Source organism: Meleagris gallopavo, chromosome 11 (assembly GCF_000146605.3).
Source record: "Meleagris gallopavo isolate NT-WF06-2002-E0010 breed Aviagen turkey brand Nicholas breeding stock chromosome 11, Turkey_5.1, whole genome shotgun sequence".
NCBI lineage: Eukaryota > Metazoa > Chordata > Aves > Galliformes > Phasianidae > Meleagris > Meleagris gallopavo.
In genome coordinates this window covers 16,582,563-16,600,745 of record NC_015021.2, presented here as the reverse complement: position 1 = coordinate 16,600,745, position 18,183 = coordinate 16,582,563, and the positions used below count along the sequence as shown (strand labels likewise).

General features: G+C 39.1%; 2 protein-coding genes across 4 annotated transcripts in view; one reads left to right on the top strand and one right to left on the bottom strand.

The window, feature by feature from the left end:
- FXR1 (FMR1 autosomal homolog 1) overlaps positions 1–12,919 on the top strand; it is a 21,499-nt gene extending 8,580 nt beyond the window's left edge. Inside the window, exons 7-16 of one of the 3 annotated variants that reach the window (XM_010716865.2) lie at positions 7–177; positions 2,998–3,076; positions 3,789–3,898; positions 4,779–4,865; positions 5,490–5,697; positions 7,057–7,224; positions 7,887–8,087; positions 8,847–8,927; positions 11,233–11,324; positions 12,068–12,919. In XM_010716865.2, the coding sequence (XP_010715167.1) occupies positions 7–177; positions 2,998–3,076; positions 3,789–3,898; positions 4,779–4,865; positions 5,490–5,697; positions 7,057–7,224; positions 7,887–8,087; positions 8,847–8,927; positions 11,233–11,324; positions 12,068–12,238 (1,368 nt within the window). In that variant the 3' untranslated portion in view covers positions 12,239–12,919. Of the gene's footprint in view, positions 1–6; positions 178–2,997; positions 3,077–3,788; positions 3,899–4,778; positions 4,866–5,489; positions 5,698–7,020; positions 7,225–7,886; positions 8,088–8,846; positions 8,928–11,232; positions 11,325–12,067 lie in introns of all 3 variants that reach the window. The other 2 variants (XM_010716864.2, XM_010716866.2) reach the window with 2 other exon arrangements.
- A 2,339-nt stretch (positions 12,920–15,258) lies between these two features.
- On the bottom strand, positions 15,259–18,130 carry DNAJC19 (DnaJ heat shock protein family (Hsp40) member C19). Its single transcript, XM_010716863.3, has 4 exons — positions 18,016–18,130; positions 17,496–17,572; positions 16,725–16,795; positions 15,259–15,824 (listed from the first exon to the last, which is right to left on the bottom strand). Exons 1-4 carry the CDS (start codon positions 18,067–18,069, stop codon positions 15,754–15,756), a joined length of 273 nt encoding a protein of 90 aa, XP_010715165.1. The 5' UTR covers positions 18,070–18,130; the 3' UTR covers positions 15,259–15,753.
- Positions 18,131–18,183: the final 53 nt, after the last annotated feature.

The following is an 18,183-nucleotide window of genomic DNA, read 5'->3' as shown; positions in this document are numbered from 1 at the left end:
CTTCAGTGCACAAAGCAGCTTGCAGCAGCATTTCATGAGGAATTTGTAGTCAGAGAAGATTTAATGGGACTTGCTATAGGAACCCACGGCAGTAACATACAGCAAGCCAGGAAGGTTCCAGGAGTTACTGCAATTGAACTTGAGGAGGATACCGGTACTTTCAGAATCTATGGAGAGGTAAGGGAGAAGCTTTGCATGAGTCTGATGCTCACGATCTGCTTTCAGAGTGGTTACACAGAGCTAAACTGGGAATTGCCCAGTACTCATTTGGATATCCATGTGCGCATTGCACTGTGGCAGCTTGTGCTGCATGTAGGTGAAATACAAAACTTTGTCACACTGTTGGTTTCCATAGATACGTTCTGTCTTAATCAGTCCAAGTGCTGTTGCACAGATGCAGGGTAGCTGCACCATGTATGTCAGTCAACCTGAGTGAGGTATTGTTGACTGCTGTCTTAGTTGATGGAATTTTTATTTTTTTGTTTACTCTGCTCTTCTTGTTGGTGCCCTCCCCCTGCCACCAGCCTGCTAGTTCATGTGTGTTTTTTTAATCTGTGTGGTGTCTATCCTCTAGCTGAGCCAAATACATTCAGGCGTATATCGGATTCTTTGTAATTTGGCCATTTAATGCTGGTTTTATTTTGGCCAGTTAATGATGGATTACATGAAGTACTGCTGGTTTGCCCTGAGTTAGATTCCATTTGTGAATGTCTCTTACCTGATGTGCTTTAAATCTCACAGATGCCTTGTTGACAGCACCAGCTTTGTCCTTCTCTGGCAGCCCAAAGATTCCATGTTACTAAGGCTCTTGCATCTGTATCTATTTGCCTGCTTTTTGTCTCTGCTGGTGCTGGCAAGCAGCCAGACCCTAATGCCTGGTGCATAGGCAGGCTGTTTTGCATTCAGAAATGTGTGGGAGTAGTGACCCCGTATCCTTGACATTATAGTGTCTGAGGATCTCCCATGATTATATTTTGCAGAGAGGTTCAGTGTTTATCAGAGCCAGAATCTTTGAGGGAAGAACCAGGAGATGCATTTTGAAGAATATTGGAAAGCTACAAAATTAGAAATTAAGCTGTGTAGGATTCTGTTTACGATTTTTCCCTGTGTATTCAAAATCACTTTGATTCCTAGGCCCTTTCCTTTCTGACTGAGCGTCTCGCTTGTGGTACTCAGAAACCACAGTACTGTGAACTTAAGAGCTTGGGTAGTGAGTAGGATTATCCGTGCTTCTGAAATAATTTGGTTCCTCAGAGGGAGAAAGCCTCACCTGAAACAGAACTTCGTTAGAGCTTCCTTACTGGTAAAATGGAATTGCACGTGCAATTCTTGAGGTTCTTCCCTGTTGTACCTATTTTAAGATACTTAGGGATTACGTTAACCATGCCTTTGGATGGAAGGATAGCAAGATTTTTCCAGGAGACTTAGTTGCTCTTTTCCATTTAGAGAGAAGGCTGTTTGTTAGGACCATTTCATTAATTCTGTTCCATTTAAAGTAGGGTAACATGCTTCTTATTTTATATTTTTGGGGAAGTAATAAAAAAAGCGAATTCATCACAACAGAAAAAACATATTTCCTTGCTGTTACTTAGGAAGCACTTATCTGCATAGGACTGGGCTTTTCAAATGATCAACAGAGGTAATTTTTCCTGTTCAGGAAGGTCTAAAAGAGCTACCACGACTCTGGAGGGGCTTCTAAACCTTGCTCCTGATTGATTGTGAATGATTATGAAGCTCCTGAGGTGTTTCCACCATTTATAATAGATGTGAGAGTCTATCTGCTGTATCTTTATTAGCAACTGTGTTAAAGAACATTTTCCTTGAAATCTGCAGCCATGCAGTTCTTGTTTCACACTTTCATGTAGAACTGTGATGCTTCAGAAATAGCAGGAATAATGCTGGATGTAGGAGAACATTCTACTTTCATCTTTCTGTTAAATACTTTGCAAGTAACCTGGATGTGTCTTGATTGTATGGGGGACTGTATGGAGTAAGCAAGCAGGAGCAGGCGTATATTCTCTGCCTAGAAGTTAAGAGTTTGTGCTAACTGGAATTCTGGGAGGTGTGTAAATGGTGGTTATTTTCCTGTTCTGAATTACTGGCTGCAAGGACGTATTCAAGTCAGCCTTCTGTGCTATCTCATGTTGGGGTGTGAATCAGTCATATAGGTTGGGCTTGCGTTAAAAATTCCAAGTGCTTGCATGGAAGCATAGATACGCTCCGGGTGTCCTGGAGAACAGCAGTCCTTGCAGCTGTTTTCCTCATCGTGGCTGTTGGTGTGACAGCAGTCACTGACCCTTCTTCTCTGTTTGGGAAAGAAGCGATAATCGTGCCTCTGAGGCAGGGCACGGAGCTGTCAGTCGTGTCCTTGTAGAGCTCACTGAACATAAAATTGCTACTGCGTGTTGATGTTGGTGGTTGTATCCGTTACTGTGAGCATGCAGATAGCCCTGCTTCCTGCAGCTCCTTCCTGTTTGTCTCTTCTTGCATGCTTCATTGCTTGTTTCATCTTGAAATCCATATTGCCCACAGTTGTTTCCTTAACATTTTTAACTGTGCCAGAATTGCAGGTTTGTAAATGTTATGTCTGCCTAGGATCTGCCTGCTGTGTTGCAGAAGGGATGACAGATGAAAGGGCCGAAGCATCAGTGTGCTCAAACGTTGTCATTACTGACTAGATGCTGACTGTGCTTTCACTGTTGGTAATTTTGTGCTGTTTATTTTTTCTTGCAGTAACTGTAGGACCTGTAGAAATTTATTGTCACTTAATTTCCATTATTTCATACTGAAACTTTAAGAGAATAATGGTAGAAGTTCCTCCCACAATTCAGTGATGGTGTCATGTCTTAAAAAGCTTTGTAACTGAGGTGTGGCCAGAACCACATTCGTCTTGTTTTTTAACGTGTACTCTTCTGGAGGCTTGTGGATGTTGCTACAGGGTTTTGTTTTTAACATATTACATTCTCTTTTTTCTTTTTCTTTTTTTTTAATTTTCAGACTGCCGATGCAGTAAAAAAGGCCAGAAGTTACTTGGAATTCGTGGAGGATTTTATTCAGGTTCCCAGGAATCTTGTTGGTACGTAATGCTGCATGACCTGTAGAAAGGGAGTGCACTCAGCATGACTGTGCATAAAGCTCTAGGTGCAAGTGCCCTGTTGGATTTTCCATTTCTATAGAAAGTGATTCATCTTTGAAAACTTTGTGCATCAGGGAATTATCAAGAAACTGCATGTTATTTTAACTCTTGAAATGTTTTAAGCATAGCTCTTTCAGGCTTGTACAATCTGATTTAATGGTGATGCTGGAAGCTTAGGTTCTAGCAGCGCAAACAAATTGTTTGATAAATTAACTGCGTAGATATTCTGGAAGTAAATTCCAAAATGTAGTCTGGAAATGCCATATCTGAGTTGCAAGAATGACTCAGGGCAATTCTGATGTCATCGCTCCCTAGGAGGGAGAGTATGATGAAATAATTTGGATAAATGGGTTGTAATATGCATTTTCAAAAGTTCTGCCGTTTCATTGCTACTCTGGTTATGTTTGAAACTTGTATGTGGTGCTGATCTTGGTCAGTACTTGCCGTTCTGTGTGTGCATACCGTTTGAATATGATTTCTGAAGCTTTGTCCTGTTTGGGCACAGTTTTCATTTATGTGTATGACACGGAAAAAATTTTGTTGGGGAAGAAGTGGAAGGCAAAGGGGAATGAAGTGATGCAGTTCTTGGTACATAAAAACCCGTTCAAAATGTTTTGGACTTTGGTCTAAAACAATTCTTCTTGCTCTGAAGGAAAAGTAATTGGAAAAAATGGAAAAGTGATTCAGGAGATTGTAGACAAGTCTGGAGTTGTCAGGGTGAGGATTGAAGGAGATAATGAAAATAAGCTGCCTCGTGAAGATGTGAGTATTTATTTCTTCTTACAATTGTGTTTTTATTTTGGAATGAGTTATTTTGAATCCTTTAACAAAGAAAACACCAGAAAACATGCAGAGAGTAAAAATTTCTAGAGCAAGGTGCTACCTTACTGCATTAGGGTGGGATTATTGTTCCCTCTCAGTGTCATTGTTCAGTTTATGTCTATAGACTTCATGGCCTATGCGGCCTTGTTCTTCATGGCCGACCTATAGCGGTGATGTTCATTTTAAGAAACCATGGCCTCTGTGATAGGGCTGTGCTTATGAACTGTTTAACAAAGCCCATCTTACAGATTTTTATAGCTGTAGAAATAGATTTTTAGGTGTTTTTCAGAATGGCATTGTGCAGTAAGTCTTCTATGAAACAGCTCAAGAAAAATACTTGCTTCAGGAGCAAAAACCTAGCTCCTATGTACAGCGTAGCTGTATAGCTGTCAACACTGGAAACACTAATTTGGGGTTGATAAATTTTAAATACATGAGAACATAGCATAAAATAGTGTAAAGGTGCTTCATCTTGTCAAGTTGGCTTAGTTAACCACTGCACACTTCTCAGGAGTCTGTGAATGCCTCTACACACAGCTGCTGTGATAGAAACATGTCCAGCAATTGTGTTGCAGGGGCAACCAGTGGGACATAGAAACTGTATGTCAAATTACCTCAGCTGGTAGAATGGGATGTTGGGAACACTGGGCAGTCTGAAGTCTGAGTAGATAAGCCCTTATCCCAGTCTGTGAGCTGTTTCTGGTGTGTCTTTGCTGTGTGAGATTCAGTTACCGTTCAGATTGCTTTTATAAATTAAGCAGAAAGTATTTTGATGATAATATTCTTTCTGAAAGCAAGATTTTGTGCTTTGTTTCTGTAGGGAATGGTACCATTTGTATTTGTGGGTACTAAAGAAAGCATTGGAAATGTCCAGGTTCTTCTAGAATACCACATTGCGTATCTGAAGGTAAGTGTACAACAGGAGGGGAAAAAAAAGTTGTAGAGGAAACTTGTATTGGAGTAACAAAATATCTGAGTAACAACTTCAGAAGGGTTCGGCATCTGATCGGCTGTTCCTCTGTTGACTGGGATTTAAGGTTTGGTGCCCTGAACCCTCCCCTTACATGTGTTACTTAGGCCTTTTAAAGCATAATTGTGGCTGCTTCTTACTGCTGGTACTGAAAGAACTGGACTGCAGAGAGCATGTCCTAAGTGGCATAGGAGAAGTAGTATGTGATGGTTTTCTCCACGTCTGTGTTCTGTTGTTCTGACATTATTGCTGTGTTGGTCTAGGATGGAGTTTGTAACTCTGAGTAGCACAGAAGCACTCAACCACTTTAAATAGTTTTCTTCGTGTGGAGCTGTGGTGTGATTGTTACCAAAATAATTCCTTAGTTTGAGTCAAGTTATATTCGTTTGCTTTTGAAAGTTGGCTCGAAAGTGTGAGGTGAAGCATAGTTAAGAAAGGTAATACTTGTCTTAAAAACAGTCTTTAAATGTAGAGATTTAGAATGTGAATGAAAGGGCAGTGGTATTTTTTGGGAGGAAGTAACATTTCTTTCTCTGAAATGTTTTGTTTCCATTTATGTAGGAGGTAGAACAACTAAGACTGGAAAGGCTCCAAATCGATGAACAACTGCGTCAGATTGGTATGGGTTTCAGACCTTCCTCAGCTAGAGCTCCTGAAAAAGAAAAGGGTTACACAACTGATGAGAGTACCCTCTCCTCAGTGCAAGGTTCCAGATCATACAGCGGAAGAGGGAGAGGCCGCAGAGGCCCCAGTTACACATCTGGTTATGGTAAGTTGGTTTGGTGTTATCTTCAGAGCAGCTATCGAGTGAATCCTCAGTGTGCTTTTGAATTCATAACTTTTTTTTAGGTTTCTTTCTGTGTTGAATAGTTGAGTAAAAGTAGAGCTGAAAATTCAGAATTGCTGTTTTATTTTTTACATAGCTCAGAAAACCTGTTTGGATTTGCATTTTTGCTGAATTTAAGTGTTAAATTGGAAAAGATGAGTAGAGTGAAGTTGGGTAAGATCTTGCCCTCCAATGGTAGTCGCTGTGACCCAAAACAAAAAACAAAACAAAAGAAAAACAACACTTCATGGTCATTTGAAGAACGTGAATGTGGGCATATTTCTCAAAAATACAGTGTGTAGTGAACAGAAGGGGAAAAAATTACTCAGTGAATACATCGTAAATTACTCTTGATCTGTGTGTAGCTCAGTCCTGTTACAAAATCAAACCAGTTCTTTGTATTGCACGATCACTCACGGATCACCCTGGTCAGTCGTGGCATGTTAGTCAGGTTAGTTCTGATAGTAATGCTTATTTATTTACTCTTCCCTGGTGGATTGTTTGAATAAATGTAGTTGATGTTCTGTTTGTTTTTATGCACACAACGTTCAGACTTTCATTTGGCAATGTGTGTTTGTTGTGTTTGGTTTTTTGTTTTTGTTTTTTGCTGTAAAACAGCAAGAATTGCATGTTAGAGCCATAGGAGTCTGGATATCTTTATTTCAAAATTGTTAGTAGGGAAGAGTTCCTGGATGCTTAAAATAAATGGTAGGTGCTTAATTTCTTAGTAGTAAAAAAACTGTGCAGGTTTGGTTAGCTCAGAAACAAAGGGAAGTTTATAAGCAATATTTAATATAAACAGCTAAATTGAAGCAGCATTACTGCAGCCAGAAGGGGTTGCTTAGCAACAGCCATTAGCTGTAAGGTGGTGAAGTTGTCCTTGGGAATTTCAGAGAAGTTGCCTAGAAACTGCATCAAATGCCTGCAGTATATGCACAGCAAATAGCATTCAATCCTTGATTTATCCACGCAGATAAATTGCCATTTGAGTAATTTTAGAGCTCTTATTTCTCATCTTAACTGCAAGCAAACTTAAGAAGCATAATACTTAGGTAGCTTTAGCTCTGTATATTTTATTTGTGCACATTTAAATGTTTTTCTTTATTTATAAACTTGCATCTTTTTATATAGAGTTTATTTTGAATTTGTGTATTTTGATATGTATGTATAAAAAATACAACTGGGCCTGCTGGTTGAGAATCTAAAACCAGAATACAATCCCAAGTTTCATATTCACTTTCCATTTTCTTTTCCTTCTTGTACAAGGTACAAACTCTGAGCTCTCTAATCCCTCTGAAACAGAATCTGAGAGAAAAGATGAACTTAGTGACTGGTCCCTGGCAGGAGAAGATGACAGAGAAAGCAGACATCAGCGTGACAATAGACGACGTCCTGGAGGACGAGGACGCAGTGTATCTGGAGGTCGTGGACGTGGCGGACCTCGTGGTGGCAAGTCATCCATTAGCTCCGGTACTGCATCTCAGATGTGTTTTGTTTTTTGTTCCTTGCCATTTTCTCTCTAGCCTTTCGGTACTTCTGAACATTCCATTTTTACCCTGTAATCTTAGTATACTGGTATTTCAATGAAGGTATTTGATACTTTTATCATGCACTGTCATTAGACTTCTGCTCATAATGATATTCGTTTCCTTCCTCTGCTACAGACAGCTATTAACGATGTCATTAAACGTTACAAATCTTTGCCATTCTACCAGTGGTTGCCTTTTGAGTTAAGCTTTCCTTTTAGATACAGGAAAGAAGAAGTGAAAGAATCCAAGTTAGCACAGTCAAATTCTGATAAAATAATAATTCGCAACACTTCAACAGCGTCAGCATTACCATCAAGCTAATTAAGTGAAAGGTATATTTTACGTGTGAACACCTTTAAGTAAAAAGTTTTTTAAATGTTCCCTTGAAGTCTTTGTGATGCAGTAATGTAAGTACCATGTTGTGATGTCCCAGAGGATATATTGTTGGATCAGAGTGTCAGAGAGGAGCCAGTATGCACAGGACTGAAGCGTTTATACCTTGTCATAAGTTAGCTTAATGTTTGGAACCACAGATAAAAACCAGTCTGGAATATGAAATGTGTCCAACTCAGTATCTTAAATAAAAACTTCTTGTTTGTTTAGTGCTTAAAGATCCGGACAGCAACCCTTACAGCTTACTTGATAATACAGAGTCGGACCAGACTGTGGATACTGATGCCAGTGAATCTCACCACAGTAGCAACCGTCGCAGGAGATCACGCAGACGAAGGACTGATGAAGATGCTGTTCTAATGGATGGAATGACAGAGTCTGATACAGCTTCTGTTAATGAGAATGGTTTAGGTATGTAAACGGCTAGTTGATAGTCCCAGAACAAGCTTGTAAGAAAAAAGTGTTATCCATGTAAGTGTAGTGTTCATTTTTATTAGTGATGAGTCATTGTTCTGTTAAAGGTTGCTGTCTGATTAAAGGAAGACTTCTACCTCCATGGCTCTGCCATGCAATCTCTTGTTTACTGAGCTCCATTAGTACATTCATATGCTCTTTCATATGCCTCTTTTGTAAAACCTATCTGATGGAGATACCAAAGACTAACTTTGTTTCCTGTTTGTACTGCTGTTTTCATAGAAACACGGTGCTGTTATAGATCAGCGTTCTGTCTGTCCTCCGTTACCTCAGTGTCAGGGTAGGAAAGCTGCTTAAGCGGCTGTTAATTCATCTCTACCCAGTTTCTGCTTAAGTAAATTCTCTTTGATACTTATTGGGATGAGAATATAATTTGTTGTTTAATAGTGTAGAAAAAAAAAAACTTATTTTGTGGTTGTGGCTAAAATCTGACATATGGTTATTTAATAAATGAAACCTGAGGTCATTAAGCATATGCCTAAATGTTTTCGTGAGCCAGAAGCAAAACAGTAAAATCTAGCGTTTACTTCATTGTGTATGCTTTCAATATAAATATGTTGTTCTTTCAGCCTGTCTTACTTAGCCTGTTTCTTAGCCTGTCTTTTTTAACAGAAGCAATTTTAAATGCTCCATGCTGAAACTGCTGAAGAATATTTTTTCATCAGAAATAGTTCATGGTAAACTTTGCAATTGCAGATGATAGTGACAAAAAACCCCAGCGACGCAATCGTAGCCGCAGGCGTCGCTTCAGGGGTCAGGCAGAAGATAGACAGCCAGGTAATTCGAGTGAAGCTGTGGGTATTCTCAGGTCAAAAGCATGAGAGAATGTTGTGTCTGCTGTTTTACATATAGCTGCATAATATACAAAGGTTAATAACTAATAAGACTACTAGATAAAGACGAAAGATGTTTCTTATACTAGGAGAACTTTTAAAAGTTCTTAATTTGTCTAATGGAACTAATTTATAATGTCTAACTTTTTGCTTGGAAATACAATTGAAGCTTCTGATCCAGTTCTCATTGAAGTCAATAGCCAGCCTTCTGTTGACTTCAGTAGTCCAGGATCAAGACATAAATGAAAGTTCATGATCTGCACTCACTTGCGTCTGCACACTTGCATTGAATGTGACACAACCTTTTCAGCACTGGCTGAGGAGCAGAGGTGGAATGGCAGGCTGTAGGTGCCCTGGCAGAGCTCTGCAAGGGAACCTGCATGGTAACTGCCACTCCAGAGCTTGATTCAAACTTCTGCTGTCAGTCTCCAGCTTTTGTGAGCGTTGTAAATCATCCACAAATTGAGGGTGGGACGGAGGAGGAATTTAAATGAATTGCATGTTTTCAGTTTTTGTTGTTGTGGCTTGTTGCACTTTTGTGTGTACTAACACTTGAGGTGTGAAAGGTGAACTAGCTAATTTCAGTATAACGCCCTGCTCAGAAAACGCTTGTACGTGCGTGCCTTAAGGTAGTAACAGAAGGTCTTCTAGATTGACAGGCTCAAAACATCACAACATCACCCACATTTGTTTTCTGTCTATCTGTGGTGCTCATACGATACGAGAAAAAAAGGTTGTTGCTTTACAATAATTAAAACTTAAGGAGAATAAAAAGTAACCTGTTACACTTCTCAGCATTCTGTAGTTTGGTAACAAAGTTTATAAAGGGGTGGAGGAGATGACTGGCATCTCTACAAAATATGAAGTGTTCCTCTTTAAATGCAAGCATTCTAGGAACAGAACCAAATCCCCAGAAAGTTCTTGGTTTTTTTTCCCTTTTGATTTCTTTGTTCAAAATACCGCTTCCAATTTCAGTAATAAATATTTTTGAAACTGACAGTAAGAGCATTGGTAGTTACATGCTTTGTGACAAATGCTCTAATTTAATCTTCACATATATTCACTACATCTATAGAGAATGAAATGCAGAGGAGGAATTCTTTCCTCCTAAATATGAGGAGTGTGCTTCAATCATTTAGTAGGTTTTTGTTTTTTTTTGCTGTAGTTCCTGGGTTCCTTACATCACTTAGAGAAGTCTTCTTGTGCAGAAACTCCCTTGGTCTCAGCAGTAACACAGGGACCCAGTTAAGAGCCTAGTTAATGTAACAGAGAACTTGTGTTATGCTTGCTCTGCTGATACAGGATTCTTACACAGTTATTGATAAACCCAGGAGAATAGTTCACCTGAATGCATGGTATACTAAATACAGTTGACTGTAATGTTAGTAGATAATGCTTGCCAACTCTAATATGCTTTAGCTCATCAAAGATATGTGTATTTAAATTTGTAGTACTGTATATTCCAAAAATAGAATTGACTCTCAATTGTTGTGGTTACGAGAGGGCGGGATAAGACAAAACCAAGCTACGAGAACATGTGCAGAGGTGGTAAGAAGAAAGGAGGTCAGAGAACCCCTGGCCAGCATCCAGTAAGTGTAGCCATAGCAGTGCAAGCATGGCTGTCCTGCTTTTGAGTACAGGCTCACTCATACAGAGCCACCTCGAGTGCCTGTACGCACAGCAGTTGCCCACCTGCCCACAAGCCAGAGGTGGATTGCCTTTTGAGTACCAGGAGGGTGAGTTCTCTTGTCAGTTGCTTCATGGAAGTAACAACAATTTGAATGCTGCTCTGTCGTAAGTGATAACATACTCTGAACCTCCTCCCCCAATTCATTTTGTATTTTAACCTGCATTCATTAGTGTGAAATTCATCACTACTTAAGATATTTAAAATCCCAATAAAAAAGTGTATGGATATAAAACAGCCTGCAGTCTTGATGTTCTGGAGTCAGGTATAGAAATCCCTTCTTTTCAGATTAAATTTTTAGTCAGGGCAGAAACATTATTTTATTAATGGATTTCAAGATTCTGCCTTCAGATCATCACTGGCTACCACAGATTTTGGTGAAAATTTTACTTATTAACAGAAAATAACTGATCCTTGCTATGTAGTTGATAACCTGTAAGAGTGAAGGCCTTTTGTGAGGTAGCTCCCAGCGGTAGTGTGACTGTGCAGAATAAGGGTATGAAGTTTTAATGCTATGTTAAATATCTAATATGAGCATCACTAATTTTTTTTCCTTGAACAGTAACAGTAGCTGATTATATATCACGAGCTGAATCTCAGAGTAGACAGAGAAACCCTCCGAAGGAGACACTAGCCAAAACCAAGAAAGAAGCGGTAAGAGGATTTCGAACGTACATTTCCTTTTCTCTCCCTTGCAGGAGAACAGTAAAGAAATGCTTGATTTAGATAATCTTCATTTGAGTGCTCTGAGTTCAAGAACAAATCATTAAAAGTAACACTGGTTCAGAGTAAATGAAACTGAGCACTAATTTGGAGAATTATCAGTGCAGACTTGAGTAATCACTAATGCTTAAAGGACTTCACGTACTGTGATACATTTCTTACTATAACATTACATGATAAATCGTGAAAATAAGACTCATCCAGTGAGATGACTGCTAGAGAACTGATCCTTGTAGCATTGTACAAATAGAGGAGGGGTGGTAGGATGTTTAGTGACCTGTATGAATTCTTGTAGAAAGAGCTGGTGGTACAGGAGTTGTGGATTTGAAATGTTCCGAATGGAACAAAGTGGCATAAATATGTCATAAAAATAATATTCAGAACCAAAATATTTTACTTCTAAGATGATATCGAATTCACTGCTACTATTTATTGTTGAATTGAGTGAAGTGAGATCCATTAATTTGTGATAAACAGTCCAATTTTATTACAGACTTTTGAAAAGGGTATAAACTCATCTGTTAACTACGTTTTTGACTTGGAAAAGCTGGCATGGTTCTCTCACAAGCTTCCAATACAGAAGCATTCTAGAAATGACAAGGTAAAGATTAGGATGCTGTGAATGGTTTTACTGATTGTTCTAATGTTGTTCTGTATTTGTTTTTGTTTTTAAGACAAAAGATACGATTGATGAAAATAGCCCTTCTGAAAAGGCAGTGAATGGTCCTGCTACACCTGCTGTGGATGAGCCTTCTAAATTACAGCACAGCCCTGATGAAAAGAAAGTTACTGTTCAGGAGGAGGGAAATAATCAGGAAGAAGCAGTGCTGAATGGTGTTTCATAAACTGAAGTTCCTAGTTTACAGTTCTTCTACATTACATTTAAAATAGTGCTTGTATAAGCTTGCCAAAGATAGAATATGGATCGCCAGTCTTGACACCGCACTTTCAGTTCCTCCATTTTGGAATACAGAAAGGGGAGGGATCCTGAAGAAATCATATGTTAAACATACTTTGACACCTACTGTGTTATAAATATATCATCAGATGTGCCTTGAGATAGTATATGTAACATTTAAATAAACAAAATTGCTGGCTAGAGGAAATGTTATTTTGTTTTCAAAATACGGCAAAGATGTGAGGGGGATCCCTAACATAATACTCTTTATGAAAGCATTAGCTGCTTTTGTTACATTTTTAATAATATGCAACCACTTCTTCACCTGAGGAATACTAGAAAGAAATGCAGTCTAAAATATTTTGCACTGAAATGTAATTTCTCCATTAGTTTAGTCTGGAAACTGGTCTGTTTTAATACATGTTTTTTAAATGCTGTATGTAGAGGAAAAATCTGCAGACCACTGGAATACATTTGTTAAAATTCTCATAATCTGCAGGGATACTGGGTGACATTGGCAGTGACTGTTCTACATTGAGGCTTTGTTTGGTTTATTTATTAAACTGTACAGTATTTAAAAATCAAACATAGCTTTAGTTAACACTAAGCTGAATTAGTCATGTCCATTAAGACATAACCTGAACTACTGAAAAGATCAATTTCCAGAAAGTTTATTCTGTATAAACTACATATGTTAGTCCTTAGTAGAGTATTTTTATTTTTGTTTTGGTTGTTTGATGTGCAATATGTTTTTTTGTATGCTGGTAGTAAAAGAAAATAAACTTTGATCTTCCATCTGTTGACTGTTTCTATCAGAAATTTAAATTGCTATCGACTTAAGGTTTTCAAGCTGTTAACCACTGCAACTTACCTGCCAGGCAGCTTGAACCTCTTAACTCTTCTGTAAGTTTTCTAACTTTAACCTAACCTTGCATTAAGATGATAATGTAAAACATCAGTTAATGTATCTAAAAACAGACCGATGTTAAAGAATTGCATAACCTGACTAACATATATAGGAACTGAAGTAGGTGTAGTTCCTGAGAAGCTAGAATAATAATATACTAACAAGTCTTTTTCTTGCACATGAGCAGGAGTAACGAACCAGAAAGATGTGAAAAGAGAGCTGGGAAGTAAGGAGTCGTAAGAAACCAGAGCAGTTATCACAGTGCTGAAAGCTTTACTGAGTTAGAAGAAAAATTATCTTACCTGATTTGGCAAAAAGTGAGAAAAGACAAAAGTACTGCACAGTGTGTGCCTTCAGGTGTGTGCATCCAGGTGCTATACTTCACACAGCTAGGGAAGAGTGGTACCATCTAAGTTTTCAGGTATTCATTTCATTGAAGGGCATGTGCAGTTTAATACCACTGTGTTAAGGCTCAAGTCTCCTGGAGAACAAACTGTTAAATTGTTACAACTGAAGCAAACATAAAAGTGTCAGAAAGGAGGTGGGAGGGGTGTGTGTGGAGAAAGATATGTTTAACAACAGCCAAGGTTACATGACAGTAAAGAACTTCAGTAGCTTTTATTCGGTGTAGGCCTTGAAAGGTGCATTTTGTGAAGCTGCTGCATGCTCTTCTTGTGGGTGTGTGTTGGTTTGTTGTTTTTTTTGTTTGTTTTTTTTAAACCTGCTTTAAGTTCTGTAGTAAAGCAGAGTATCCCTGTCTTTTGTAGGTTCTAAACACTTTCTATTTAATGCTTATGTTACTGATTTTGGTGCTCTATCCTAAAGGCACATAAGCTTTCTGTATTGTTCTGATGTTTCTGAATGACCATAGAATTAGAGTACAGCTACTGAACTTCACAGAGAGTATGTGACACTAATTATAGTACTTACTAAAATGGTGGCAGAGTTCTGAAAAAATTAAAGCTCTAAAATCCACTGTGTCTACGAGCAGACAGCGTTAACCATTGCGTATGTTGTACAGTTCTACCATAGTTGCAGAAAGGCTGGAAAGATTCTTGGAGCATGAGAAGACTGTGGCCCCAGTTCAGATTCCAAGGACAGCTGCTGCTGTTTTGTTCAGGTATCTGAAATGGTTTATGTGAGCAAAGTACTCCAGTCAAGAAGGCACCTACAAAGCTCATCATCTGCCTGACCACTTTGAGGCTAACCACAAGTTAAAGCATGTTTTCAGGATGTTGTCAGGTGCCTCTTGCCTCACACCTGGCAGTGTTCATCAATCACCTCGCTGGGAAGCCTGTCCCAGTGTCTGACCACCCTCATGGTAAAGAAATTTGTCTTAAATGTCTCACCTGAGGTTCCCCCAGGGCCTGGTACAGATTTGTGCTGTTCCTGTACATCATGGTATTGGTTTCAGGGTAGAAAAACAGTACCTCCTGTTTTTTTTGAGGGAGTTGCATAGAGCAGCAAGGTCATGTCTTGGCCTCCTTTTTTACCAGATCAGACAAATCCAGGCAGCCTCAGCCCCTTCTCTCTGGACATCCTTCCAGTTCTACCAGCTTTGCTGCCCTCTGGACACTTTGAAGGACCCCAACATTTTTTTAATTTTTTTTTTTTTCAGTGTTGTGGAGCCCAGAACTGTATATGATGTTCCAGGTAAGGCCACATCAACACTAAAGTAGAAGAAATCGCTGCTTTTGACTGGCTGCCTCTGCTTGTTTAATTTGGCTGCCAGGACACACTGCTGGTGAGCACACGGGACCGAGTTGTGCCAAGTGCCCCTAATACTGAGCTGCCCTTCAGCCACCTGTCTCCCACCATGTACCTGTGTCCAGCATTGCTCTGTCCCACCTGTGGCACGTGGCATTTTCCCTTGAACTTCAAGCAGACGATTGTTCAATGCTCCAGTGTATTTAGATCTCTGCCAGACCTCTCATCACTCAAAGGAGTTAGCTTGGTTTGTAACTTACTGCTATAAAATTCATTAAGAATTGAAAGCTACTAGAAAATTTGGGGCATTTAGATCCCTCAATAACAGTTAAGAAGCTGAACCATCAACTGAGTATGTTCAGTTTCTTATACTTTATTTCTTCATCCAGAAACAACCACATTTCTCTCCTACTGCTTTTTGTTAAGTAATTACTGTTTTTTTCTGCCCCCTCCCCGCGCTCTTTCATCATGCTAACTTTGGCATATGACAGAATAGCAGCATGAATTTCAAATGTAACTAGTTTAACTAAAATTAGGTAACAGCATGTCAGCATCTGATAACATGCAGGAAGAATTGGCCAAGCCAAACTACTGCTCTTCTATGCAGAAAATACTGAGTGGCAGCTTTAATCGTTTACTAAAGAACAGCTCTGAAAAAACCTTAAGCTTCACTCCCTCACACATTTCCCCAGAAGTGACTAAGAAGTGAGCACAGAGGAATGTAGCTCCCCTGATTAATTTTTCAAGCCTCATTTGTATCAAGTCACTGATTGAGATTCGTACTTGCCTTAAGCTGTTTATAAGAAATAATCATTTATACAAGCAAACCCTCTGATTTTATCTCCAATTCATTTTTTAGCTTGGTCTTCCAGCAAATCTTTAGCTTCATTGATTTTGGCTGCTACATATGGAGAACCACCTAGAAGAAAGATAAGCTCATGTCACATCAGATGAAGAAAGCATTTTCTTTGCAGGTCATTACTAGTCTTGCCCTACACGAAAAAGAAGTGTGAAAGATGCTCAGGTTAAAAAAACAAACTGCATTATGACTGAAGCCATTTGAGTTTACACACGTAGTGACTGCAGTAGCCAGATGCACGGGCAGCTCATTGTTAGATTGCTTTTGGTTTAACAAAGTTCAATTTTTATCACTTAAATAAATGAACTGGTGAGTAATGACTTAGTAAAAAGAAGCTTCTTGGGAATACGCAAGTGTTAAACTACCCCATCTGCAGATAAATCTCCCTATTCTAAAGTTAGGCTACAATCTGCTGCTGTACTGACAAACTAGTTCAGTATTTAAACATGATATGCAAATAACTTAATGAAAATTTTAAAACAGATTTTATTGTATAAATATTGTGCACTGTAATTGTAACTGATCCTGAGCTACAAAGATCTAGTGTGTATGCCTTTTACAAGTACTAAACTTAAGTCTAGTGCCTTTACTTGATGCTTAATTTAACTTATTTAGGTCATGAAAACATGCAAGATGCTCGTAAGTCTTTGAATAGCTACTTTTAGGTTTTGCACATATTCAGTAGTCAATTTTGAAGTGAGTTCTGCTTAGATATTAACTATGCTAATGATTATTTGGCATTTCAGTGCATAGAAGTAATGAAATACTTTAAGGAAGCCATTTTACCTTAAGGACAGATAAAGTAAATAAGTTGACCTGCTGAAATTTTCAATATTTTTTACAGGTTTTTATTTATTTATTTATTTAGTAGCCAAAGTATTTGCATCTCTTCTACACAGTTGTTCTCTTCACGGGTTAAAAACATGTATTAGTTGATCAAAATGAATTACTTTTAGTTACCTTTATCTGGATGATTCAGAAGCATGATTCGTCTATGAGCTTCTCTAATTTTACTTCTGTTGGCTGTAGGGCTAGTTTAAAAAACAGACAAAAACTCACTTGAGGGAACCTGATAAAATCCTAATCAAATCCTGTCTATCCCTGACAGAGCTCTCTCAAGTGCTGGTGTGAGAATTCATCCTGAACTTGAATACTCAGCTGAAAACAAACAAAGCTGTGTTATAACATTTTTACTGGGACAACCCTGGAGAGGTTCTTTATTTATTTTAACTCTTAGTATGCAAACTTCCCGGTGGGAAGTTACCTTCAGAGAAGAAAGGTCCTTAGTCTGTATGTTATTAGATAAACTTACATATTTGGTTCTGAGTCTAAGCTTTGGCAGGAAGAGTTACCACACTCATCTGTAGGACATCCGACAGTAAGCGATGGATTTGCCCAACGTGCAGGAAGCAGGCATGTACAGCACCTTCACAATGAAATTTACCAGAACTGACAGCACCACAGCCACGCTCCCCATACAGAACTGAGGCCAAGTCTAGAAAGTGGCACATTTATCAGGGCCTGTGTCTGGGGCTTAGAGATGTATGGGAGCCTAACCAGAATTAACTTTAGCTGCATCCAGCAGAAAATCCCAACTAGCACAGCAAATCAAGAGTGGTCTCTCTGTATTTCCTGGCTTGGCAGTGATGTTCTCTTGGGAAAGCAGGCATAGAACAGTCTTGAGAAAAGAATATCCTTTTTACCTTTCATTTATAATTAATTTCCTTTTACCTCACTCCTAGTATTAAGGCTGCTTCTCGTTTAGTCATTTTGGGTTCAAATCCACCTCTGTAATAACCACTGAAGTCCTGAAAGAAAAAATGTGTTAGTTTTAAACAGAAAGATGATGTAAGTTTAACTCTATCAGTTATAACAACTCCGACTGTCTTAGCAGCTGCTGAGCTTCACTCTGTAACAATGCTGGGCAGCTTCTTTTGTGCTTAGGAGTAAGGAATTCTGTTTTTGCTGTGTCGATGAGTACTAACTTAAACTCGCCAGAACAACAACTCTACTAGAACAGAATCATTAGTGCTGGAAAAGGTCTCTAAGATCACCAAGTCTTACCGCCCACCTACCACCAGTACTGCCCACTAACTGTGTCCCAAATAAATCAACCACCACCAGAATCACAGACTGATATCAGTGATACAGATACATTTAGTTCCAGAAGATACAATGCTACACGGAGGCAGCAGACTGCAGCTGCTCCATTTTGTCACCTTGTCGCTAAGATGCCACCGACCCACCGTACCGCTTTGGGCAGGTTCTGCAGCACTTGCTTCATCTGGGGCTCCATCTGCTTCATGGCTCTCAGCGCGTAACGACCTTAAAGAAACCAGCGTTGAACACGTCTCAGTCCGAGGCATCACAGAGCCGGGGCAATTCGGCGCCACCGACACCGTTCCCAGAGCGCGGACCT